At 59.9% G+C, this 25,277-nt stretch overlaps 1 protein-coding gene across 3 annotated transcripts; it reads left to right on the top strand.

Annotated features, from left to right (window-relative positions):
- Positions 1-1,877: 1,877 nt before the first annotated feature.
- On the top strand, positions 1,878-20,063 carry STK35 (serine/threonine kinase 35). 3 transcript variants are annotated; one of them, XR_012676322.1, is made up of 4 exons: positions 1,893-2,325; positions 7,876-8,623; positions 8,779-8,956; positions 15,422-20,063. XR_012676322.1 is itself a non-coding variant. In XM_075166840.1 (3 exons), the coding sequence occupies exons 1-2, from the start codon at positions 1,893-1,895 to the stop codon at positions 8,586-8,588; spliced, it is 1,146 nt and encodes a 381-aa protein (XP_075022941.1). In that variant the 5' UTR covers positions 1,878-1,892; the 3' UTR covers positions 8,589-8,623; positions 15,422-20,061. The 3 variants fall into 3 exon arrangements, 1 of the variants encoding a protein (XP_075022941.1); XR_012676321.1 differs by lacking the exon at positions 8,779-8,956 and having other exon boundaries at positions 15,422-18,078; positions 18,749-20,061; XM_075166840.1 differs by lacking the exon at positions 8,779-8,956 and having other exon boundaries at positions 1,878-2,325; positions 15,422-20,061.
- Positions 20,064-25,277: the final 5,214 nt, after the last annotated feature.

The raw sequence follows: 25,277 nt of genomic DNA, 5'->3' as shown, positions 1-25,277 counted from the left end.
GCTGCAGCCTGCGCCGTGCCACCGTGCTGCAGAGGGTCAGCCCCACCGTCGGAGCCATCACCCGGGTGCCGGTGGCTCAAGGGGTCTCCGTCCCCCCCCGGGGGGGACCGGCGTGACGCAGCCCAGAGCTGCTGTGGGCTGCGTGATCGCAGCAGCACACGCCTCAGAAGTGAGTCAAGAAACCAGCAATTTTTCGAGCTCCTCCGTAAACTGGCTCTGCAGATGCTCTCCTTGACCGCCCGCAGAGCGCCTGCCACTAACGTCACCCGCGCGGGGGGGCAAGAAAACGCAGGGACAAGCAGCTGGAAAAAAACCTGTTCGGGGGTTTGATCGCCATCCCCCCCCCGCAGCCCATGGGGAGCGGCACAGCAGCGTGCGAAGCACCGAACCCCTGGGAACCGCCGGCTGCCCACCCCCAGCAGCACCAGGCCCAGCAGCCAGGATTAGACCCCCCGCACCGCCCGGGGTGGACGGATGCTCATGAGGTCCCCGGCTGGGGGGTGAAGAGCAGTTTGGGGACGGTGTGTGGGACAGGGACCCCCTGCATGGGGATGCGGCCATCCCACCTCACCTGCCTGCGGGAGCAACGTGGCCAAACCAGCCCCATGGGGAGCCAGGACCCAAGTCATGGGAGACACGGCCACCCCGGGGGGACACACTGCGGCCCCTCACGGTCCCGGCCACCCCGGGGGGACACACTGCGGCCCCTCAGGGTCCCGGTGTACGGCAGCCGCTGTGCCCTGCATTTGGTGACCGATGCATTTCGCACCCCACGGGCACTCAGCGGGTGCCGTGCTGCCCCACGCCAGCCTGCCGGGCCCCAAAGGCCCCCACCGCACCAGCGCCCGCCCGGCCCCGGCCCCCAGGGCAGCGGGGCGATGCCCCCGGGATCTCAGCGACTTTCCCAGCTGGAATCCCCCCCGGTGAGCCCGCAGGAGCGGGGTCAGACTGTCCCCGGCAGGGCGACTGCGGCGCCCGGGAGGGGCCCCGGAATGCTGCCGGGGCCTCTCAAACCGCCCCCGAGCCCCGCGCCCGCCCTTCCCGGTGCGGCTGCACAGCCCCGGTGCACCGAGCCCCTTGCACCGCCCGGCTACCGCCAGTGCACCGGGTCCCTTCTCCCGCTGCACGGCTCCCGGGGCATCACCCCCTCCCCGATGCATCACACCTCCCCCCCCGGTGCACCGGCCGTCCCGGTGCGGTGGGGGGCGGGGGGGCGGGGGGGCGGGTCACCCCCGCCGTTACATAAGGGGTTACGTCAGGGCGCGCGGCCCCGCTCTTATCCCGCCGCCGCCCCGCCCCGCCCCTTCACACGCCGCCTCCGCCGCGCAGCGCCCGGCCCGGAGCCCTCCGCCGCGCCCCAGGTGAGCCCCGTGGGCCGGGCCCGCGCCGCGCCGCCTCCCCCGTGCCGTGACCGGAGGGGAGGGGGGGAGACCGGGCCAGGCCGGGGCGGCCGCCGAGCGCCGCCGCCCCGATGACCGGCCTGTTTACACCGGGGCGGAGCGCACCACGGCGGCGGGGGGGCGGGGGGACCGGCCGCCGCACTGAGCCCCCGCCGCGCTGAGGAGCCCGGGCGGCGCGGCGCCCCGGCTACCGGGCAAGGGGTGGGGGGGCCGGGCCGCCGCCGCCGAGGCCCGCCCCGCCGCTGGGGGGAGGCCGGGTCCCGGCGCGGCGCCCGCCGTCCCCCCCCCGCCGCCGTGGTTCGTCCCGCGCCGCCGCGATTGGCCGAGCGCTTAAAGGGGCAGGCAGGGCGCGCTTTTCCGCCCTCCGACGCGGTGGCGCGTGCCCCCTCGCCCGCGCGGCGCTCCCCGGCGCGGCGCTCCCCGGCGCGCGGGGCGGGGGGGGCGGCGGCGGCGGCGGCCGTGGCGGGCGCGCGGCCCCCCCGCGGCGGCGCCATGGAGACGGCGGACGGCGGCCGCCGCGGGACACAAAGGGCAGCGCGGCGGCGGCGGGCGGCGCGGCGGGGCCCCATGGCGGCGGCGGCGGCGGCGACGGCGGCGGGGCCCGGCCCGGGTGGCTGCGGCGGCGGGGCTCCGCGGTACAGCCTGCTGGCCGAGATCGGCCGCGGGGCCTACGGCGTGGTGTACGAGGCGGTGTCGGGCCGCAGCGGCGCCCGGTTGGCGGTGAAACGGATCCGTTGCGACGCTCCCGAGAACGTGGAGCTGGCGCTGGCGGAGTTCTGGGCCCTGACGAGCCTCCGGCGGCAGCACCCCAACGTGGTGCGCTTCGAGGAGTGCGTCCTGCAGCGGCACGGCCTGGGGCAGCGCATGAGCCACGGCAACAAGCGCAGCCAGCTCTACCTGCGCCTCGTCGAGACCTCCCTCAAAGGTACCCGACCCCCCACACCCGCCCCGGGGCACCCGGCACGGCTGCCTCGCCGAGGAGCCCCCCCCCGGCCCCCTCCTGGGCACCCCAGCATCATCCTCCCAGGGTGCCCCCCACACCCACGGTCTCCTGCCCACCCTGGTGTCACCCCAGCCTGGGTCTGCCACCTCCCCGCTGTCATCAATGCCCCCACACTAGGTAACCTCTGGGGTACCCCACGCAGGACACCCTGGTGTTGCCCCCCTTCCCCCGGGGCACCCTGACCAGCTCCTGGGGCACCCTTCCCAGACACCCCCACCCTGGGCAGCCCCCTTGCCCCCCCAGCATCACTCCATTGCTCAAATGCCTCCTTGGTATCACCTACCCTCAGAGGACCACCCAAAGCTCCCCCCCACCTCTCGCAACACCCCTTCCTCCACCTTAACTCGCCACTTTGCCAGTATAACTATCCCCCGGGCTCCCCCCGCTGCACCCCTGGTCGTCCCAGTCTCCTCCGTCACCCCTGCCAGCCCTGGGGTCCCTCTGTACTGCAGCGGTGCCTGCCCGGGCAGCTTCCCTCTGCTCCCATCGCCCGCCTCAGTCCTGTCCCTGCGGGGCCCCCCCACAGGGTCCCTCTGCTGCCCCCAGCACCCCTCTTTGCTGCCACCCACCCCAAGCACCCCCTGGGACCCCTGCACAGCATCACCTGTCCTGGGCTCTGCCCGTGTGTCCCCTCCACTCTCTCCCCTTCCTCTATGTGCGGCTCCCAGGGACACCCTTCACTAAGCCCCCACCCCGTGCCTTACCAGCCCTGTGCCCTGCTCCTGAGGTCCCTCCTTGTGCCCTGCAGCACCCCAGCCCCGTGCCCCTCCTCCTGAAGGAGCCCGTTGTCACCTCCAGGCTCAGACCCAGCCCTGGGGAGCGTCCCTGCGTGCTGCCCTCAGCACTTCCCTGCACCCCTGGCCAGTGCTTTCCTCCTCCGTTACAACCCCCTTCTGGGGCTTCCTCCACAACCTTGACCTGCACCACAGCCCACGCATGTCCCTTGGGGACCTTCACCGGCCTCTGCCTCAGTCACACCAAGGGGACATTTCCCCCCTCTGCCTGACGCAGAGTCCTGTCGCCTCTGAGCACCCCAAGGCTGCAGCCCGTTACGGTGCCCTGCCTGCTCCCTCGAGCTTTGGGACTGTTCTTCGTGCTCTCCTGTCCCCGGTCCCCTCCCAAGTGCTGGTTCTATGGGGACAGCCCTGGAAGCACCAGTGCTGACACCCCCATCTTCCCCTGGGGTCCCTCAGCATCACGGGGCTGTCAGGGGTCACCTTCTCCTGCCACAGCCGATGACTGTGATGGTGACATCTCCGAAATGCCCCCACCCTCCCTCTGCTCCCTTGGCTGCTTGTCAGAGCCAGCTCTGCCAATGTGCAGTGAAGATGTGGAAAAATACCGGAGTATCCTCGATGCCCCCGCGTCCCCCCGCCTGTCGAAGCCAGAGCCAGCTCACCCCAAGCCCCCCCTTCCCCCAAACTTGTGTGCCAGGACTCCCATGCGCTCCCTGGGGAGCCCAGTCTCCCCACGCCCCCCCAGCTGAGCCCCCCCAGTGCAGGCAGCCTCCAAACCCTGTGCCAGGCACAGACTTCATGCAAGGCTGCTGAGACCCATCCTCCGAACAAACCTCTGACTGCCCCTGCCCTGCCGGTCCCCTCCACGCTCCCGGGGAGACATGTCCGGACCTGCCTGGCTCTCCCTTCACACTCCACACACAACACCCAAGGGACCCCCTGCCGCCCTGTCCTAATTTCTGGGTAGCCTGGGTGCTTCCTTTACGTGCCCTCGGGGGCACGACTCCGTGGGAAAGGAGCCGAGCCTTCCCTTCGCTAAGCGCACGTCCAGCTGTAGCAAGTCAAGCTCCTCCTGGCAGGTACGGGGGTTTCCTGCCCCCCTTGCCGTGCCCTGAGAAGAGATGGCGTGGCTTGGGGACAGCTCTTGGGTAGCTGTAGGTGCCCCCCATCTCTAGGTGGGGAGAGAGCCACCCCGACTTCCCTGCCATGGGGAGGGCTTTGCCTGCCCTGGTCCTGCTGCGGCCCCCCGAAGAGGGGAGCCGAGCTGGGCTCTCCATCCCCAGGCCAGAGAGGAGCAGTTTTGCTCCCCAAACCCGAGTGCATTCCCCCCTCCATCTGCCTTCCTGCTGACTGCCCTCCGGGCTGTGTTATCTGCTGGGGCAGAGGCTGTGCTCGCTGCCTTCCCAAGCTTTGGGTCTGGGCACCAATAAATAGTTTCAAAACAAAAGCCAGAGCTAGGTGAGCTCCCAGGTCTGCTTGCTCCCCTTCCCTGCCCGCAGCATGCAAGCTGCTTGCGTGGAGCCGCCATGCTGTCGCTCCGGCCGAGGTAGCCGGCACGTAGCTGTGCTGCCGTGCCATTCTGCACGAGCGCAGCTGGGCTATTTACGGGCCTGCACAGATGCTGTGCCAACGCGCCGGGGCTCAGGGCACGGGGGGATTAACCAGAGACTTTCTGATTCAGGAGCACAACTGTCGGGATACCAGGCAATGTTGGGTCTCAGCTACAGTGCGTAGCCTGCACCTTCACAGTTTTATTGAGACGTGCAATAATAAATTTAAGGGCAGAATGCAAAAAGGAAGCTGAAAGCCCGGCACTGAGCCTGGAGGAGAGGCATCTGCTTGAGCAATGTGCTTGGTGCCCCAATACATGCACACCTTCGGGGCTTGTGCACGGCCACGTGCCCCTCTTGTTGTTCCTAACCCATAGTGATAAAGCTGCCTTAAGTGAACCTGTATAGGGTGTTGCTTCCTAGCATGTCACCCACAGGGCCACCGACTCGCTGCCGGTGCTCAGCCGCGCTCGCAGGCTGCCTTGGCATCACCCACAAGTGTTACCACCAGTCCAAGCACCCAGGCTTCATGCTGCTGGTGCTCACCTCTCCAGCGCAGCCTCTTTGCACAGAGGGAGTCAGGGGTTACACACGGCAGTGGGACGCTGGTTCTGCTGTCATTACGTTTTTCCCCATGATGCTAAGCAAATTAGCTGTTAATGAGCTCCCAGGATAGGGAGGAGAGGTTAGTGTGCGCCGTCCTGCGTTTGGGCAGGGAGCGCGCGGGGATGCTCGCTTCGAGGTGGAGAACAGGTCTGGCCTGTCGTCTGCATCTCTTCAGCTCTTGGCTGCTTGACTTCAGTTTGCTAACATCTCATCTTTAGGAAGCGGCTTGCCAGCTCTTTATGTTTAAAGCTGTTTGTTTTGAAGGCAGGAAGATGATTTAACAACTAAAACACTTTCAGATTATAGAAAGAAAATGAGGAAATATTACTCTTGGCTTAAGCCTCTCCTAGCAGCGCTCCACCCAAAGTGAAGTGCATGGTGCTTGCAGCTACTGCTGGGTCAGCGGCGTCCTCCCTGCGCTCGCTGAGGTTCAGGGGCCAAGTTTTAAATCGGAGCCTTCGTTATGCTAAAAACAAACCTCGGCTTGTTGGAGCCAGCAGGTCCTTGCTGCTGGCGAGCCGGTGTTTGAGCCGATTCCCTGCGGGAGGGGGCTGTCGGCAGCGCTGCCGTGTGAATGCTCTCACCCTCCCACCTGCGTGCCCTGGCTCGGTGCTCCTGGCCATGCGTGGGCACGGGGCACTGTCACGTGCAGTTCCTGGCTGAGAAGAGCCAAACCCTCCTGCTCCCCATGTCGGGGCCACATGGATGCTGAGGGGAGCAGGAAAGCAAAGCTCTGTGCCCTGCTGGGACGTCACTGGGGTTTAGCAAAGCCAGGGTGTGAGCTGGGGCTGTCCTGGCTGTGCAAAGGTCTCCGCTGCTGGCACGAGCCGCCTCTGCTTCAGTTTCCATGCTGTCGTGCGAGTCTCACCAAAGGGTGTCTTGCGCTGGAGAAGCTGCTTTTCCTCCTTGGTGGTTTGGTCTCCAGGGCCAAGCTGTCCCGTGCTGCTCCCAGTTGGCCCTTGGGCTTGCATGCTGAGCCCTCCTGCACTTTGGGGGGCTCATTTGCCTCTCAAAGTGCACCCAGTGCCCCATGTCTCCAGCCTGTTCATGGTCCCCCCCATTCCCCAGACCTAACCTTCATCTTCTGCTGAGGGCAGGGAGGTGCAGCCAAATCCTGCTGTTGTGCAGACTTTCATTTCCATAGCAGTAGCCATGGATACAGACTGTTTGTGCAAATAACCAATATTCCCACCCACACCGATCGCTGACCATTGCAGGCACGGGCGCCGGACAGCCCAGGGTTTGGTGTTGCTGGTAGTCCTTGGCTTTACCTGCTGCTGGAAGTTTGCTTTCCCAGATGCTCTCTAGGGCTTTGCTAAAACAAAACCCAACTTTGTCAAATGGGTGGAGTTACTTAACTGCTTTCAAAACACTGGGATTCGTCTGTGTGACTTGTTAACTGTGGCAGAGGCGAGTGGCGTCCTCCAGCTTCTCCCTTACGGTGCTTGAGGGGAAAAAAACTAGTTCCTAGAGCAAAACGATACCCTGGTTGTGTGTGCAGGCTCTGCCTGTCACCTGGGTGCTCTGTGCGGGTATGTGGGGTCTGGCAGCGGGATTTGCATCCTGGCATCGGCTAACGGGGCTGGCGGCAGACCTTGCCCCATTAGCCGATACGATGCTGTTGCATTTCTCTACTTTATGTGCAAGAAAGTGGTTTGCCTTGCCGGGGGGGTTGTGGAGTAAAACCTAGATGCAATGAATTGGACCTGAGACTCTCTGAGCTTGAAGAGCTCAGCGAGATGTCTGGTGAAGGAAGAAGCTGTTTGGGCATAATATTGAGTAGCAGCACTAACGAGTGAGGCAACGGTTATATTCCTACGTGTGGCTGAGATTGCACTTACATTGTTTGCTGCTTGGGCCTCTGGTTTCCTCTCTTTAAAGACTTGTTGGCACTTAATGAAAGCTGTATGAAGTGGCAGAGCTCCCCTAGCACAAACACAATGCTTAAACGCACAAATTTAGCCTGAGAAGAGCCAGCTTTGACACTGGTGTGATTGCTCTTAGTGAGGCTGTACTGGCACAGCGTTAGGGGTGTGATTTACTCCCCACTTGCAGTTATACTAGTAAAGTGTGAGGTATAAGCCAGCCTTTGCCTCCTGCAGCAGAGCTCAGGTGGGAGAGCTGGCGTTCACAAAGAACTGATTTTTTTCCCGTAGACTCGCTGCTAATTGAGCTTTTAGTCTCTGCTGCTTTGGCTGTCAGAGCCCGGGGAGAATTGCCTGATGGTAGCGCAGGAAAATAACCCTCCGCTTCCAAGTTCCCTGCAAGCACCTGAGAAGACACGTGCTCCGTCTCACTCGCACGCCTGCGCTTTGCTGGGAACGGGCCCCTGAGCTGGCTCCCAGGCAATGGGCTCGGGTAAACGTGGTGCTGGTGCGTGGCACTCAACAGGATCCTAAAGCACTTGAAGCCACAGCAGTGCCAGCATCACTGCTGGTACCTTGCAGTGCGATAGGACCCGGTCACGTTCCGAAGGCCTTAACTATCCGCATAAACCAGTCCTTGCCCGCGCTGAGTTAGTGTGGACGTTTTGTAATGTGTCTGAAAAACCCACTCTCGCTTTTGTCCCTTTCGGTTAGGCGAGAGGATCCTGGGCTATGCGGAGGAGCCTTGCTACCTGTGGTTCGTCATGGAGTTCTGCGAAGGGGGAGACCTCAACCAGTACGTGCTCTCACGAAGACCCGACCCAGCGACAAACAAGAGCTTCATGCTGCAGCTGACCAGCGCCATTGCCTTCCTGCACAAGAACCATATTGTCCACCGGGACCTGAAACCAGACAACATCCTGATAACCGAGAAGTCTGGCACCCCTGTTCTCAAGGTGGCCGACTTCGGGCTGAGTAAGGTCTGCGCTGGCCTGACTGCTCGGGGCAAGGAGGGTGGGCATGAGAACAAAAATGTGAATGTGAACAAGTACTGGCTGTCTTCGGCTTGCGGCTCCGATTTCTACATGGCGCCCGAGGTCTGGGAGGGACACTACACCGCCAAGGCTGACATCTTCGCCCTCGGCATCATCATCTGGGCCATGATTGAGAGGATAACTTTCATTGATGCGGAGACCAAGAAGGAGCTGCTGGGGACCTACATCAAGCAGGGGACCGAGATTGTGCCCGTTGGGGAAGCGCTGCTAGAAAACCCAAAGATGGAGCTGCACATCCCTCAGAAACGCAGGACTTCCATGTCTGAGGGGATCAAGCAGCTCTTGAAAGACATGTTGGCTGCTAACCCGCAGGATCGACCTGATGCCTTTGAGCTTGAAACCAGAATGGACCAGGTTACATGTGCTGCTTAAATTCAGGGCAGGGCACTGCTGTGCTTTGCAGCTGGGTAAGTGATCCACGTTTTTGTATTATTCTGTCTGCTGTACCAGCCCAATAATGCACTTTGTAGTGACACAAAGGAGTCTTTTATGTTCCCGGAGCTATTTCTATAGTGACTCATCAAAGCACTGCTTCTGAGATTTTTTTCCACCTATTCTACAGCAAAAATAAAGTAGAGGTGGGAAACAGAATTAGCAGCTGCACGTCCCGCTGCTGCCCAAAGGCCCAGCGGCGCTGGCAGGGCTGGGCAGGAGCCCAGCTCCTCGGACGTCCTGGCCGGTGGCTGAGACAGGCTGGTGCACGGCAGAGACCTGCGAGCACCCTCTGACATCAGCTTTGGGTACGTCCGTCTCTCCCAGGGGCAGGGAAGGAGCTGCCAGTTCTGCCTTCTCTGCTACGTGGTATAATTTCCGTGGTCAGCGCTGGGAGCCCCTCGCTGTCTAGCACAGTCCCCTGCCCCTCTGGGACCCAGACAGGACGCCTCGGGGCTCGGCTGCCCCGGTGAGCCGGCACCGAGCGGAGCGGCAGGTCCATCTCAGCACAGAGCTGTTTCTTTTGCTTTCACTCACGAGGCGCGTGGGTCCGTCTCATTTCGTTTCCTTGCTAAAGGCAGGACTTCCCTTTGGTTGAACTGCAGTTGCCCAGACCCGGTTGGATGCTTGGTGTCCAGCGTGTGAGTTGATGGACCTGCGTCTGCTCAGGAGGGAAGCTTACAAAACAGTTGTGCTCAGGCTGAGCTCAGCTCCGTTCGAGAGGAGTCCCCTCCCTTCTCCCCGCAGCTTGGTTCCTAAATAGCCCCAAGCTCAGAGGTCCCGGGCCTGGGGCCTGGGTGGTCACACGTGCTCTGGAAGGACCCCCAGGGACGTGGGGTAGCTGGTGGTGTCATTAACCAGTGACACTGAAGGACTGGGAGGTGTTGCCTGCATGGCAAAGCTGGCTGTAAACAGGAGCTGTGACTAGGGATTCTCCCGGCCAAACACTTCAATGAAACTGGGAAATTACAGATTACCAGGGGCGAGGCGGACGTCTTCCCAGCCCAGGTTCTTTCTCCTGCAGAGCTGCCTGACCGTTGCTGGTCGCAGGAGACCTCTGAAAGCCTGCCTGTGTCCCCTGCTGGCATTGCAGCTTGGGCTCCCAGCCCCTACCTCACCCCGAAACCACACAGATCCTGCTGGAGCAGAGCAGACCACAGATAGAGGAGAGCAGAGAGGGACGAAATGGCTGCCCTAGCCTGGCCTTCAGCCTTGCAGCTGACGGCTCCCGTGAGCGAGCCTCCAGCAGCAGGGCGGTGGGGAAGGTGGGGGCATTGTGGCAGGTTTTGCTAAAAATCCTCCTTGCTGCCCACCTGAGGGTTCCTGAGCCTTACGTAAAGCGATGTGCGTGCCCAGGTAAGCTTTGTGCTGTTTGCAGAGAAATAGGAACGCAGAAATGGAAAGGCCCATTGGGTAGGTCTAGTTCTGTCACTGCTGGCTTGTCCACAGCCCCTCCGCACCCCGGCACAAAATATTTAATTAATATTGAAATACTGAGATCTCCAGCACAAGTAATTGATGCGACTGCTTCCGCCTGGGGCTGGGGCTCGGTACTGGTCCCGGTGCCAGTGTGGGCTGAGGATTAGGGTGGGGGAGGGAATCTGCAGAAATGTGCGCCCTTAAGATGGGTGTGATGAGGTCCGGGGCAAGAGCAGGGCACCCCACCCTGTGCCCCAGGGCGAGGCGTGGGTCTCCCGCGGCTGTTGGGAGCAGCTCTGCTGCGTGGCGGGGGGTCGGGTCGGGGTTTGCTGCGATGGCTCTGTGCTGACGCGATGCTGCTGGGTTATGCAACCAGCCCGTGCCCTCCGGGGGAAATTCATCCTGCGCATATCTGCAGAATAGTACAGGCGGGGATAACAAACACCGAGGGGACAGTCCTACCCCGGGGCTGTTTGCTTAAAACCCAGCTGCCTTCTGCAGCCCCCCCCCACCTCCGTCCGCGCTGCAGCCAGCCCTGAGTCTGCCCCGGTCGGCTGGGCCGGTGACACGGCTGCGGCGGAGATGCGTGCGCTTATGTAACGCAACCTGGCGTACGTAGCGCAGCCGCTTGGCCCGGATAGGAGCCGGGCGCCAGCCATGTGTTCACCGCAAACCCGGAGCGTTGTGCGTTGTGCTGTGGGGAGCGTTCCTCTGGCTTGTTTATGGGGCAGCAGAATATTTGCTGTGCTTTTCTGTGGGGTTTTTCTAATGCGTTGTGTATTTGTGCATTCAGCAGCCTGCCTCTGGCTGTTATTAAAATGCAGATCTTAAATCGGAAACCTGCTTGAGGAGCTTAAAATGGGATTTAGAGCAGGGCCTGAATTCTGCTCTCAGGTAACTTAAGTTGACCAAGAAACTCAAGTAACCTCTTCCAACTGAACTGTGGCACTGGCGCGTAGCTTATAGTGCGGCTGGGTCAGGCAGTGAGTTCTTCTTCCCCAGGACTGCTTCAGACCCTGCTCAGCCTTGGTTCATGTCATAACCTGGAAAAGTGTAACCCTCCTGACCCAGGCAATCAGATTTTTGCTTATTCCTTGGTATGCCACTGACCTCTTCCAATTTTGCTTTGTGTCCCAGCAGCTTTGCCTTTAGTTCTGCTACAGATGCTGCACGCACCTGCCAGTCAGCAGGCTTCATGCTCTGTTACCCTTCCAAAATGCAGATACTAAATGTCAGTTCTCAGCCAGGAAAGTGTTTCTGGCTTGGTTTCTGCTGGACACCAGGGTGTCTGGGGTGGAGATGAGCCTGCTTAGCTCCTTGCTCCCCTCGCCAGCACTGCTGGTGGCCCCGGGGCGGTAGGTCCAGCAGAGGTGGGCAGCATTTCCCTGAGCACAATGAAGGTCTTCTCTTTCTCATTTGAACACTGTGCTTCCTTACCTTCTGCAGAAGGAGTTTATCTAAAGCCCGAGATGGCTGTTCCCAAAAGCATGCCTTTTGGGCAAAGAGGACAAAAGCCTTTCTAGTACAATTAGGGAGTGGCTGGATTGTGCTGGGTTCCTGCTGATCGCTCTTGATTGCCGGGTGATAGCCCAGCGCCTCACTGCCCCGCGCACTAAGGAGTATTTCACCCCTCCTTGTCGGTGCTGGAAGGTTGGGGCCGCTCTCCTCTTCTCCTGCAATGTGAACGTCTTTTTCTTTGCGTGTCTTTCTTGTAGCTGCCCTCCCAGTTCCCGAGGGCAGGCGAGGGGCCTCCCACGGACACTGCTTCAGTGGGACCCCCTAACGTTGTGGGTTTGCGCGGTGCGGACTGAGCAACCCTTAGGCAAGTTGCTGAGGAGTGAGGTACAGCGAGAGCATGTGGCCGTTTGCTGCTCGCTGGAGTGGCACCAGCGGTCTCGGCCGCAGAAACACGGGGAGCAAGGGGCAGCGTCGCCCACCACCTGCAGTTATACATTTAAGAAACTTTGTCGTTTTAGTTCACACAGGGCGTCAAACTGCAATGGTTAGGATGAGTGTAGAAGGCAGCTTGTTCTGGTAGATAATATTCCATAATATTTTCACTGTGGATAAAACAGTAGCTCTGATTTTGGGGTGGATGCTCAAGGTGAACGGCAGGAATCTGTGCACGCGGTGTGGTGCAGACTGCAGCATCTGAGCAGGACGGTGCCTGACAGCCGAGGCCAGCCTGGTTCACTCCAGCACTCCTCCTCTGTCACTGGTTTTGATCATTCCAGTTTCAGCTGAAAGCAACTGTTTGCATTTGCATTGTTCTCCTCTTTGCGTTTTCAAAACGCAACGGGAGCTGATGCTGAACAAGCTCATCTGCTCTCCCGGCGTGATGGTGTCCAGCCCCGGCGAGAGCTGGCTGGTGCTGTGCCCAGCCGCTCCCGAGCACCGCTAATACACTGCTGCCCTGCGGAATTCCAGACCTGGAGGGCAGGGATCGGACGCACATCAGCAGCATCTCTGCGAGCTGTCAGCGAGCAGGGCTGTTGCATCAAGTTAGGTCTTGTCTGTTAGTGCCACTCAACTCAAATTTTGCCATGCGGTAAAAGTGCCCTTACCCCGCTGGCCAGAACAGGTGAGCACGTCAAGGAGGAGGATAGCGGTTTCTTTTCTGAAACAGTGTTGGTTTTGACTTCAGATTGTTTTCAGTGTGGTTTGTGCATCTTGGCATGGACAAAAGCCATGGGGACAGTAAAAGCAAGGTCAGTTCCTCTTCTTGGTTGCAGCAGCGGGTGCAGCATCGCAGGGCCACCCCGCGGATGGTGACATCCTTCTGGGCAGCGTTGGTTCTACCTGGGGAGAAGCGAAGCCCTGAGGATGAACTGGATCACGTCACCTCTGGCCAGGTGTGTTAGCGTTTGCGTTTGCTGACCATCACCCCCGTTCTCCCTCCTGGGGAGGCCGCTGCGGTTGGATTGAAGGAAGCTCCCAAGGAGTGCGTCACAAATATACGTACAGAGGTGAGGAAGGACTTAGGACGTAACGCAGGCTCTCAGCCCCCTTCCCTTGTACCCTGTGTTCCCACGCAGGGGTGGATAATGTGATTTACATGAGAAGGTGCTGGGTTATCTCTCCCTCCCCTGCGCTGAGTCCTCTGATACCACGCAGACCACATTGCCACCTCCCATCTCTGCCGTGACCCACGCATTAGTGTCATCTTCCTTAGGTGCTGGGTGAGGACTCCACGGCCTGCTGGTTCATATCCTGCTGATGCCGAATGAACATTCGAGCTGATTAAAACTATAAGTGGCATCAGCGGAGGGATTAAAAGCCCTTGAACAAGCCCCTGAAACAACATGCGTCAGTGGAGTGAGCTCTCCTGTCTCAGAGCTGTGAGCTCGGGGCTGCTCAAGCAAGCGCCTTCCCTGAAAACGCTCCTACGCCAGGGAAGCACAAACAGTAACGCTGCCCAACTTGCTAACGAAGCTGCACCACAGGAGAAATCTTCCAGAAAATTCCTCGCGTTATTGCCCCCGACCTGATGTCCGGGTGCCTCTCGCAAGCCTGCCTTCTCAAACAGAAAGGCTTTTCTTCTGATTGCAGCCTGCAAAGGCGGCAGCTCCTGGTTAACCTCTCCTGAAAAGCAGCGAGCAGCAGAGGCAGCCTCTTCCTTTAGAAATGTGTTCCTCGGGCACGGATTTCTTTAATGAGATTTCCTAGGGCTAAGGGATTTGAGTTATTGGCTGGGCAGTGGCAGTTTTTCTTCAGCAGGTCTCTCCCACTGCTCCGACGCTGTGGCTCGGTGTCTCTGCAGAGCCCCTCGCTCGTTCCCGGTGGGAGAGGACCTGCCCCTGCTGAAGGGGGGGGCTAAATCCACACACCCCCCCCCCCCAATTTTTTTCCATTTAACTGTCTGAGCTCAGAGCTCAAGTTTGGGGAAGAATTAAACTGCTGTTATCTCCTGGAAAATTGCCACCCGTGCATAGCACGAGGGGTGACGAAGTGAAGCAGGGCCCTCCCCTTGGGTCGAAGGTTTGCACATGTTCCAGTGACTTCCAGCCCCGTCCCCCGCTGCAGGAAGCCCTCGAGGAGCCAGTGGGCAGAGCTGACAGCAGCGGCGAGACCCCCGGGTCTCCCCATCGGGCAGGTGGGACCCGGTTTTCATCGAACCATCACCGCTGCTTCCCAGCACAACTCCTGGCCTCAGCTCTGCTGGTCCCTTCTCTGAAGGTTGTGACATCTGAATGATTTATTTCCAATACAGAAGTGACATCGCGTTCATGTGTGCTGTTCCTCTGCTGGGTCCAGCCCTGCTGCTGGATGGGATGTCCAGAGGGAATTTGCTGGGTTGCAAACAACCTGGGAGGAAAATGCTGGTGGCTTATGTGCGGAGTTGAGCATTTCTGCGTCCCTGAGCTGGGAGGACAGGAGGGCGCAGTGCCAGGGCTGTGGAGGAATCGGTGCAGCACCCTTGGTGCTACTGGGGCCTTGGTGCTACAGGGGATGCTGTACGTTGGGACTTTGGCCGGACCAGAGACTGGCACAGCAAAGATCTGCCTGTCCTTCCCTAAAATCCCTGGCACTGAGCATCCTCGTGGGCCTCACAAGTGCAGCACGGCCGCGCTGCGAACCCATCCTGCTCTGCTTTCAGTTGCACCGAAATGGATTCTAACTGCCTCTTGCAGAGCCGCTCGAGAAGCCCGAGCTGCTGCTGATGCACAGGGCGAGCGGCGCAGGGCGTCCCCGGTGTCCCAGCTTGTTCCACCTTTCCCGGGGCGTGCGGGTGCAGAGGACCGGGAGCCAGCACTTGCAGGCGCATCACCTGGACCCTCACGGCCGGGCTCTGCCGTGGTAATGCTCGTCCTTGTTCCAGCCGGGCTGTCACCGCGGCGAGCCCCGCGGGATGGGGCTGTGCTACCGGTGTGCCGACCCATCCCAGCTCAGCCCACGTGCTGGGGCAGCTGGATGTAGAGAGACGTGGCAATGCCCGTGTTGGACTAACTGGGACCAGTGGGAAGGCTGTGGGAGTGGGCTCCCTCTCCACAGCAGTGTCCTCCAGCCCTTCCATCCAGCAGCCAGATGACTCCGGCACCAATCCGGTTACCATTGCACTTCCACCCGGTGCAGTTGTTCATGAGCATTGCTGTTTGAGGTCATTGGTTGGGGCTGTGGAACGAGAAGGCATGCACTCATCTCGAGTTCTCCCAGACCCTCAAACGATGCTTTAATTAAGGCTTGGGAATGAAAGGAGAGGTGCAGCGAGCACACTGATCCTGCTTGCTTTACCTACCGGCAGTCTGGGTCGGGTGGCAGCGGGAGGGCTGGCAGGATGTTGTCACAATGTAGGAACTGGGACAAAACCGCTGACATACCTGACCTCTCTTTCTCCTTTCTTGTTTTTCTTGCAGGTTTATTTACCAGGGACCCATAATCTCCATTATTTACATGCAACGAGGGAAGTCAAAGACAAGGGAAGATGATGATACAGAAGATCCCTGGTCTGCAGGATCTCTGGCAATGTGAAATCTTTGGGTGTTACTTTCTTTTGTTGGGAAGAAGTGTTCTGGGGGTGCGGAGGGGGCTCCAGAGGCCTGTAGAAGAGCACAAGCTGGCAGCTATCATGCTCACGAGACTATTTTAAACAAGATCCGGAGAGCAGAGCTGCCCTTGCCCAGCCCTCCCCGTGTCTCCTGTGCTGCCATTTGACTCTAGATGTTTCTAGAGAAGATCTGGTTCCATACGGAGGTGGGAATCAGCAGCCCGGCAGTGAGGTGTGCTGCCAGGCACCAGCTCTGAGTCCAGCTGGGCACAACTTTGGGTTTAAAACTATTGCTTTCGCCTAGGGGGAACGGGAGCAAAGTGATCGCTGGGTTTGCACCGGGAGTGCAATCCTTTAGAAAAAAGTGAGTCTCTCGGACCACACGTTGCAAGCAGCTAAATACTTCCATAGCCAGGCAACTTCTGAATAGGCGGATGCTGCCCAGGCTGTGAGCGGTTGACATTAGGATGGAGTAGCATAAACAAGCTGGAAAGCCATTCGGCAAGGCAGGTCTGCTGCCGCCGTGGGCAGACCTTCGTTCTCCCCGGGCTGGATTTCACTAGTGACAATTGTTACAGTCTTTGTATAGAGAGGGCAACGGGGAGCCCCATTTTCAGGTGGACACCATCTGCATACAAGAGAAACAGAAAGCAGTCCACTACTCTGATCCATTTACTTAATGCTAAACTTCAGTTGTTAGGAACAATATTTGGGAGAGGAGGAGATTTGGCCTAAATAGCTCACAGGCTGGATTCGAGCTTCCAGTGAAACACTTTTCCCTGCTAGTTAACTATCTCCAGGAAGCAAAAGGCAATGCTGCTGTTTCGGTTTGGTTTCAGTACAGTACAGCTCAGGTAAGGAGATTGGAACCTCAGGCTGAGCAGTTAATACTCGATTTCCTTGCCTATATTTAGAGCAACACTAATATTCTGGGGCTGACCCCATGTCGATGGTCTTTAGACTTTGCTCACTGTAAATGCAATGTAAAGCACCACCTCTTCTCCACCCTGCAGGTTTGGAACCAACTAAAACATTTCTCACCAGACTAAACCACCCGGCAGTGGTTTGGGGAGCGGGCTGGTCTGACCCAGCATCGCTCCCGAGCTGCCCAGGCGCTCAGCCCAGGTGCTCAGCCCCTGCGCAGCCGGAGCTGACCCCCTCATCCCTGGCTGTGGGAGCTGCCCCTCGCCCGCACGCAGGCTCCAGCTTTCCTGTGTCATCCCTGGAAGGTTCCTGAACTGGCAGCACTCCTTGTATCTACTCGGTGTACTTTGCTGACCTCGTGGGAGTGAATGGAAATGCAGTCCATGCACGTGGGCCGAGGCAGAATAAAGCAGGGAAAGGAGGGAGGGTTTCTTTTTTCTCTTCCATCTATTCCAGGACACGAAGCTAAGGCTGTCGCTGCAGGAAGGCCAGGTCCCTCTTAGGAGGACGATGCCAGGAGGCTCCAGACCATGTGTCTGTGACTTGTGAAGGTTCGGACAGCACAAATGCGGTGCCGAGCCCCCGTTCCCACGCTGCTCTTCTGTGGGCCGTGGCCAGCCACAGCCAGACCATGACTGTACAGACTCCTTCCAGGCTGGTTACTGGGGTTTGAGCAGTTTGGGGCTGGTTAGCAGGCGCTGGCCGCAGAGCACTCTCGGGGGCTTTGAACAGCGCTTTGACTGCTCTTGTTTCTCTCTAACCAGTCAGATCCCTGCAGCGGCCATGCAGGGTTTCTCCCCAGCTCCCAGGGCGGGCTTGCAGAGCCCCGCATGTCACCCGGCGTCCCGCAGGAGGGCTGCGGTGAGACGAGAGCTGAACCCCGTAGTTCACAAGTACAGCGTTAGTGCCCTGATCACTGGACTGTCCTTCCTCCACCTGACAGAGCCTTTGCTCCTGACTGTTATAACCTAACCCTGGCTTCAACGGGTGCAGTAAGAGGGCTTTACCCTCCCAGCCCTGCTCTCTCGTGGCTTTCCCTGCTGGAAGGGCCCTCACTGGGCGTTACGCCCCGGGAGAAGGGAGCTTCCTAGCAGGAGATTTCCATGTGTGGAAACCAAGCCTGAACTGCAGGACGTGGAGATGGAAGGTGGTGAGTGGGCTGCTCCCCGGGACCGCTGCCTCCAGCCAGCTGCCAGCACCCTGCTCCTCTCTGGGGACGGGAGCGAGCCTGGCAGGCAGCGTCCGGGAGGATCACCCCTCTCGGTCCGTCGCTGTTTCAGGCCATCTTCAAACCACACGTTTCCACCTCAGCTTTTGCGTTGCAGATGTGTTTTTAAAGCAGCTTGATGTTAGTGAGCTAGACCGTAGTGCCTTACTTAGGATTTAGCAAACACTTCCAAGGACGAGACCTAGGGCTGCTAGCCTTTGGCCAATGTGGATGTTTCCCTGATTAGTTTGTCCTTTAAGAGCATTTCTCCCTGATGATTTTGCTGCTGTTTGTGCTCGACTTCCCAGACTATACAGGAACCTGCCTTGTGTTTACAGCTCCTAGCATCTCCTCCCAGGTCCTTTGGCCCAGACCAGCACTCCCTCTAGAACAAGGTGGGAATGGGGAACAGCTCCAACCTGCGCGTGCCGTGGGATGGGGGATGTTTACGCTTCTCTTCCCAGCTGGGTCTATCGGGCATCTCCTGCCCAGCTCCTGCAGGCTGAACTCCCTCTGCTGTAGATGTTTTTGGCATTAGGATGCGCTGCTGGGAAAACTCAAGCTTAGGAAAGCAGCACCAAGCCTGCAGCCCATAGCCCAGCCCGGGGCCAGGCTGTCTCCATCTCTTGCTGAACATCCACGTGCCGGGGGGCCTGGTCGCTGTGGGGGGAGCCAAGCACCCTCTCACGAAACCCTGCCGCCCTCCGGGCTTGCGGGGCCCCAGCCGGTACCCACGCCGGGGGAGTGATTGTACGAAACTGTTTACTTCTGACTATGCTGTTTACAAGAGGGATGTGGGGTGGGTGGGGGGAACAAGCCAAGCCTCAGGAGGATTGGGAAACATGTTATCTGCACCAGCCTGCAGCAAGGCCGACACCACCGGCATCGTGCAGGTGTCGCGGGGATCTCCCGGCCAGCTTTGGTCCGTGGGGAGGAGAGGGCAGAGGTGGCTCTAGCCTAGAGGGGTTAGATTAGCTCCCGCGTGTCCCCTTGCTGCTGTGTTTGAGGTCCAGCGGTGCTAGTGACAGATAAGAGTTACCCCTGTGGTCTTCCTTTACTCCTCAGGACCCAGCTCCTTCACATATCAGGGGCTCCCGGAGCCTTTCTGGAGCAATAAGACTTAAAACAAGCATTACCATCGTTGTGGAAATCCTCCGTTGTGTGCGTTGTATGTCTCCTCCGTATGCAGTATCGAGTCTGGGTTTAAACCTGCCAAGCGTCATGGGGCAGCTGCTTCAGGGCACAAACTGGGACACGTTTCCCTGTGCTTTCTGCAGGTCACAAGAGCAGGGAAACGTGTCGCTGCTTTCCTACGTTACCCCAGGCATGCGCTGCCCCAGCCTCACACTACAGCGGCCTGGGGCGAGGGGGGCTCCTGGTCCCATTTCGGGGATGCTGCTGCAGGACGGGCGGGCGGTGCCCAGCGCTGCGCCGGCTCGGCCGCGCCGCAGGAGCAGGCTGTGTGCTTTACCCCGGCGCCTCGCAGCCTCCCATCCCGTCAGGGCTGAGGGGCAGCGGCTGGCAAGTGGAGCCCCTGGCTCCCCCGGCCGCGGGGTGCGGCCGATGCTCGTGCTGCTGCCTCCCTCGCCGAGGCTGCCCGGGAGCCTTCGGTGGTGGTGGGGAGAGCGGCGCCGGCGGCTCCTCTGCCGCTCGGCTGGTCACCGGGCACGTCCCAGCCTGCGGCCCTTCACGTCCAAAAGCGTTTCACGCCTCCGAGCAGGGCGTCGGGGCGGTGGGCGCAGCTGGAAGGAAAGCACAGGGAGCTGCTCTCTTCCAGCTGTGATGTGACAAATCCTGTTTCTCTGCAGTCTGCCCGAGTGCTTTTAATGTCCAGGCTGCAGGAGGAGCTCGCAGGGGCCAAAAGGGAGTGCTTGGTGTCCCCATCCCGGGCCTTCAGCTCGCTCATCCACCAAACCCCAGCAGCCTTGCAGAGCTGCTTCCCTGCAACACCAGGGCGGTGCCGGGACCCCAGCAGCACTGGGTGAGCCCCAGGACAGGGGCACCCTGGCCCAGCCCTGCTCCGGGCTCCCTCCGCTCCCTGCAGCCCCCGTGCTGAGCTAGCAAGAGCAGGCGGCTTAAACCCAGACTCCAAACTAAAGATAATTATATTAGTAAATGAACCTGTATTTTTCTTTTTTTTTTGCACAGAAGCTGGTAATCTAGGACCTATGTGTGAACAACTTTATATAAATATTTTTTGTACTTGGTTTACTTGGGTTGGTATGAGACATTCTATTTAAGTTCTTTGAACACTGTGGATACCCTGATGTGTATGAGTGGCAGCGGCTTTGTAAATTAAGAGACGTTTGTGTGAATAAAGCTATTTGATGGGGTTGAAAAGCCACACGCAACTTGAAACACAAGTTTTGTGCGTTTGTCCTCAGCCACGCAGCCAGCAGCGGGTTTGTAAGGGGAGTCCCCGAGCAGCGGCGGGTGGACCAGGGCCCTAAAGTGGTACCGGCTCCATCCCGGAGGGCAGGTCTGGCTAAGCCCGGGCTGGGCTAGCTGGCCTGGCCCCGGGAGCTTAGGGCACTAAACAAAGGCACGGCGGCCGGTGCCGGCCAGAACGTGGCTCCCTGGCACGCGGCACCCGCGGCTGTTTATCCTCGCCCCAGATTAGGATTAGCCCCGTTCTCGCTGCAGACACCAAGTAGGCCACAGCGATTAGCAGGGCAGGCAAGTTTCCCGCCTGTGGAAACACCTCCCCGTCCTGCCCCTTCCCTGGCACCCCGCGGTTCGGGAGCCAAAGAGGATGAGCAGCCTCTTGCCCAGCCGGCCACCCGCTCCGGAGGTGGCTGCAAACCAAGCAAAACGCCCTGCAGAATCGCTGCTTTAGTAGCCACAAATATTTTCTCCCTTTGCACAGATCCTCTGCCCCAAATCCCAGATGCACAGACCAAAACCAAGCCGGTGACAGCAGCTGGGAGCCCCCGTAGCCCCGTTTCCAGCCGGGACCCCCAGTGCCAAGCGAGGAGAAGCACAGCGAGGCTGAGCCGCATCCTGCAGTGACAGGTTTTCCTTTGGGCAGGGAACGGCAGCCAGCGATTTCCCGGGTGTTGAGCAGCTTGGGGCCACCCTGAGCTGGTGTGGGACACAGGGTGTCCCGGCACACAGGGCCATGCACCGCCGCTCGCCAGCCCTTGTGTAATGGCCCCGCAGCCTCATGCGACCCGGGGCAGCCGCAGCACCCACGCTGGGACGTGCTTGGTGGCCAGTCCTCCCCTCCCGCTCCCCTCTGGCAGCCCCAGCACCACCGGCCACATGGCCACAGCCCCCCCCGCATGGCCATCGGCATTGTGCTCCCTAATTGCTGCCGACAGGGACCTAAAATGGATGCTTTCAGCCCTGAGGGGCTGCAGCGGGGCTGGTCAGCCCTGGCCGGAGCAATTCTGAGGGGCCAGAGCTGCTCTGCTCACCGGCAGCCAAGCAAGGGGGAGCCTGAGCTGCGTTTCCCCCGGCCCCGCAGCTTCCAGCTGGGTTATCTTGGGGCTGAGGGGCACTGACTGCATGGCACCCACTGCGAGGGCAACTCTGGGTGCTCAGGCATCCCCCCCGGTGCTGCCCAGAGCATCCTGCCTGCAGGCAGGGAAGGGGCAGGGTCGGCTCTGGTTGCACTGTCAGTGGGTGCAGGACAAGCCCCGAGACCGTCCCTGTCCCGGTGACAAGTGCAACTGTGGAGAGTGGCTGTGCCACACGGCTGCGTGGTCACCGACTCTGCTCACGGGGTGAGCGGGGCTGCTTGCACCATTGCCGCAGGCTGGGGAGCAGGGGGGGCCCCACCACCGGGTCGGGGTCCGGATCGCTGGCATCCCGCCAGCGGAGGGAGAGGAGGTGATGCAGCAGAGGGAGAGGTTTGTCGACCTTGCCCCAAGCTCCCCAGCACAAATGCTGCTGCAGCTCCAAGGAGGCTCCTTTTGCTCCCATGGCTTCCCTCTGGTTTAAGCTCCACCAGTGACAAGGATCATTTTGCCAGCCTCCAGGTTCATGGCATCATGCACTTTGTGACCGGACACGTAACATGCTCCGTGCGCTCCCAGGGGCCCCAGGCCCCCAGCTCTCGTTAGCTCGGTCCCTGTAGACGTGATGAAGATGAAATCCAGCAGGAGCTTGGGGTGGGAGCCCGGGTCAGCTCGCACGTGTGCCACCATGCTGCAGGCAAGAAGCCGGTAAGGGCAGGTGACCGCGCGGCACAGCCGACAGCTGAAAAGCTTTTAACATCATTAACAGAGTGAGGTTGGTGTGAGTCACCAGGAGAAATGTTTCACTCTGGATTTGCTCTCTGGAGACCTGCTATTTCGTATGCAAAGAGGGCTGCTAAGCTCCACAAAGGCTTCAATTACTTGCTAGCTGACAAAAGTACCCCAGCACCAGCCATCCCCGGCCCTGCTCCTTGGGGACCGGGACAGGGCACGTGCAGCGGGAGAGCTGCACGCGGCAAAGGCACCGGGGCGAGGGTGGGATAGGCAAGGAAAGCCACGGCAGCCACCACGGCCATGAGGCCAGGCGCGGCCCCGGGTGCCAGCTGGGCGAGCACCAACCTCACCCCTGAGGGGTTTAATGTCAGGGGGCCGTGGTGAGGTGCTCCCACCAGCTTCGCGCTCCCTCTCCCTGCTCCGACACATGGTACATACAGGAACAAGAGGCTCCTCTCCGCGGAGGCTCTGGCACTGTGTTTTACAGCTAGAGCACTCAGTCAGTCATTCAGTGCAAAATGTAAGTCCATATTTCTTTTAAGATCTCTTGAGCTCCTCAAGCAGCAGCCACTTAAGCAGTCCTCGCTGGACCACAGCGAGACACCAGCTGCTCGAGCTGGTAGGAGGAGAGCAAGGCCTGTTTCATTGGTACAGGACATTCATCTGCCGCATCTCCTCATTGATGAATAGCTCTATTTTACCCCGTGTCGGGCTCCAGCAAAGCAGAGGATGAACAGCTAAAGCTGCGGTAAGCCCACACACTCCATTTAGCCGGGAGATGACTCAGACGCGGCTCTTTGTGCGGGTGGAGGTGACGATGAAACGCGAGAGTACGAAAGCCGGCACGCTGGCGAGCGGGGGCTCTGCTCTCCCCACCGGTGGCCGTGCTGCGAGGCAGGAGGGTGGACCCTCCGCACCCTCGGTCCCTGGTTCGGTTGCAGAACAGTTGTGGGGGTCCTCGGCACAGGGACAGCCCGGCCCCGGTGCTCTGCCGCACGGCAGATAAGGCCGTGGATGGCATCAAGCTGTCACTTAATAAATACCTTTTACCCCATTGCACACAGCATCCCAACAGCTCTCCAGCACCAGCTCGGGCAGGAGCCGGGCAGCCCCCAATGTGTGTGGGACAGCCATGGCCACCCCGTCCTTCCTCCTGCAGAAACCCCAGGCAGCCCCAGGGGGATGGAGCAGGGGGAGCGACATCGCCCAAACCACCTCCCGATTCCAACCGAGGCTCCAGACACAAAAGATGGCCAAGCCAGAAAGCCAAATACATTTTTTGCCTGCTATCATCTGCCTCGAATGCACATTTGTGGAGCTGCACAGGGTGCAGGGCGCAGGGTGCCTCCACCTGCCTCTCCCCACCGCAGGGGCCGCACGTGGCAGAGGCAGCAGCTTCGCCCAGAGCCACTTCAGGTCGGTCTCAGTTCCACGAACAAAAGCCAATTCTCGTCTCCAGCTCGTTTCCTGGCAGAGTTAATGGCCTACGCTCCTCTGGGGACCGAGCACTTGCGAAGACACACTGGGAGGCAAGCAGCAAGGGAGGGAATTAAGACCTTATTTCCTCTGCCAGAGATAAGATCTTTAAACAAGCTTCTCAGCCAAGAACTTTAATTTTTTTTTTTTTTTCCCAGGTTTTGCAAGGGAATCTTGTTCTCCGGAATTGCATCCGCCTCCAACCCCACTTAGAGCTGCCAGAGCCTGCGCTTCCCCCGGGACCAGCCTGTGAGCAGCGGAGATGGATGAGCTGACACGGGCATGACTTCACCCTTGCTGTCCTGCTGCCGGAGCCGGGGGCTGTCGGTATTCCCAGAGCGACCCCCCTGCTCCAGCCGCGCGCTGCAGCACCCCCAGCCCCCACGGATCAACCACACGGACCACCGCCATGCGGTGCCACAGCCCCCTGCCTCAGCATCAGGGCTGGATGAGGCCCCCGGGGCGAGCACCCCTGCGAGCAGCAGCAAAGCCTGACCCAGCGGCACACGCTCCACGCTCCAAGTCTGCTCCCTCTGCATGGATCCGGCCCCGCAGCCGCTCCCGGTTTAACCCAGGAAAGGCCACCACCCGTGGTCTTGTGAAAGATACTCGTTCCCACTCTGAAAAGCCTTCTGGAGCACTGAACTGGAAGTACAGAGTTCACCTCCCCTCTTCTACAAACCCAAGCAGGTCATTATCTTACTGTGAGCCTCAATTCCTCCTTGGACCACAGAAATGCCCCAATACCGGGCCCTATGTTTGGGAACACAGGCAAATGTTCTCTGAGCCTTCAATGACAAGAAATTAATGCCCCTGCCTTGCTTATGCCCTGGGGGTTTGCAGCCCCCCCTTGCTTGGAGGCTGCTGTGGGAACAAACGTTTTGGGCTGATTTATCCGGCACATCGGCGCTGCAGATTAACGCGCCAGCCCTGAGAGATGGAAGGGAACGCGAACCAGCCAGGCGATAAATCACAGGACGCAGGCTCCAGCTCTGCCTGCCACGCTCTGCCCACTGGTACTAAAGGTGCTGGTCACCACGTTCCCAGCGGGACGAATGCTGGAGCCTCGGAGCGGCTTTCATGTCCCACGCCCTGGGGAGGGCGGATACCCGCTCCCCGGGAGTGCTGCATCCGACTGTGCTCCCCGCCAGCCGCGGCCCTGAGCGGGGACTGACCGCCGGTGACGACCAGGGGACAAGGCTGCAGGCTAAGCAAGTTTCCCACCTCTTGTCTTCACTCTCTGTCCCACATCCAAGCAAATGTGACCGCCTTGGGAAGTTTTCCTGGAAAAAGGGGGATGCACGCTCGCTGCTTGGATGAGCCTGCCAGCAAGGGCCGTCTTGTGGGGTCTGGGACACAACAGCCCGCCTTGAACTTGTGCTCAAGGACGTCTGTCTTGCGAAGTGCAGCACAGTACAAGGATATCCGAACGGGCTTTTGATGAGCTTCCAGCAAGATAAACGAGCTTCTGTGACCCTGCTCCCTCTTCCTGAGCTAGATCATCGGTAAACCAACCTCAGCTGCAGCCTGCAGCTCAGACGAGTTCTCACCTCTCACCTCCCGCACACGTGTCTGGGTACTTGGATGAATGTCACCGCTGGAGAATGGAGGGTCTGTCCGCCCTAGGACTCCCCTTCGGTGCCCAGACCTGTCCGGGCTGTCCAACCACCAAACTCTCAGCAGGGGAGGAAAGGAGAGCTAACAGATAAAGGCTCCCGCTCCCGAGGAAAGCCCGAGCACTCAGCCCTGCACACAGCAGGTATCCGTGCTGGGCACAGACCAGGGAAGTTTTTTGCCCCAAACCAGCCTCCAAACCCACAAACTTCTTGGCTTGCTGTAGGCAAACAGCTACCCCAAACTCCAGCAGGTCCAGGCTGTGGGGCTCCCTCCCAGGATGCCATTAGTGGGTGTAATGAGCTGGAGAT

This window comes from Calonectris borealis, chromosome 17 (genome assembly GCF_964195595.1).
Source record: "Calonectris borealis chromosome 17, bCalBor7.hap1.2, whole genome shotgun sequence".
In the NCBI taxonomy this organism is placed as follows: Eukaryota; Metazoa; Chordata; class Aves; order Procellariiformes; family Procellariidae; genus Calonectris; species Calonectris borealis.
Note: the sequence above shows the minus strand (reverse complement) of the source record. Positions and strands in the feature narration are given on the sequence as shown.

What these genes read in the sequence shown, in the direction of transcription:
- STK35 (XM_075166840.1), top strand. Translation starts at nt 1,893, where the DNA reads ATGGAGACGGCGGACGGCGGCCGCCGCGGGACACAAAGGGCAGCGCGG. An exon ending in CGTCGAGACCTCCCTCAAAG is followed by an intron (nt 2,326 to 7,875) that starts GTACCCGACCCC and finishes CCTTTCGGTTAG; the next exon opens with GCGAGAGGATCCTGGGCTAT.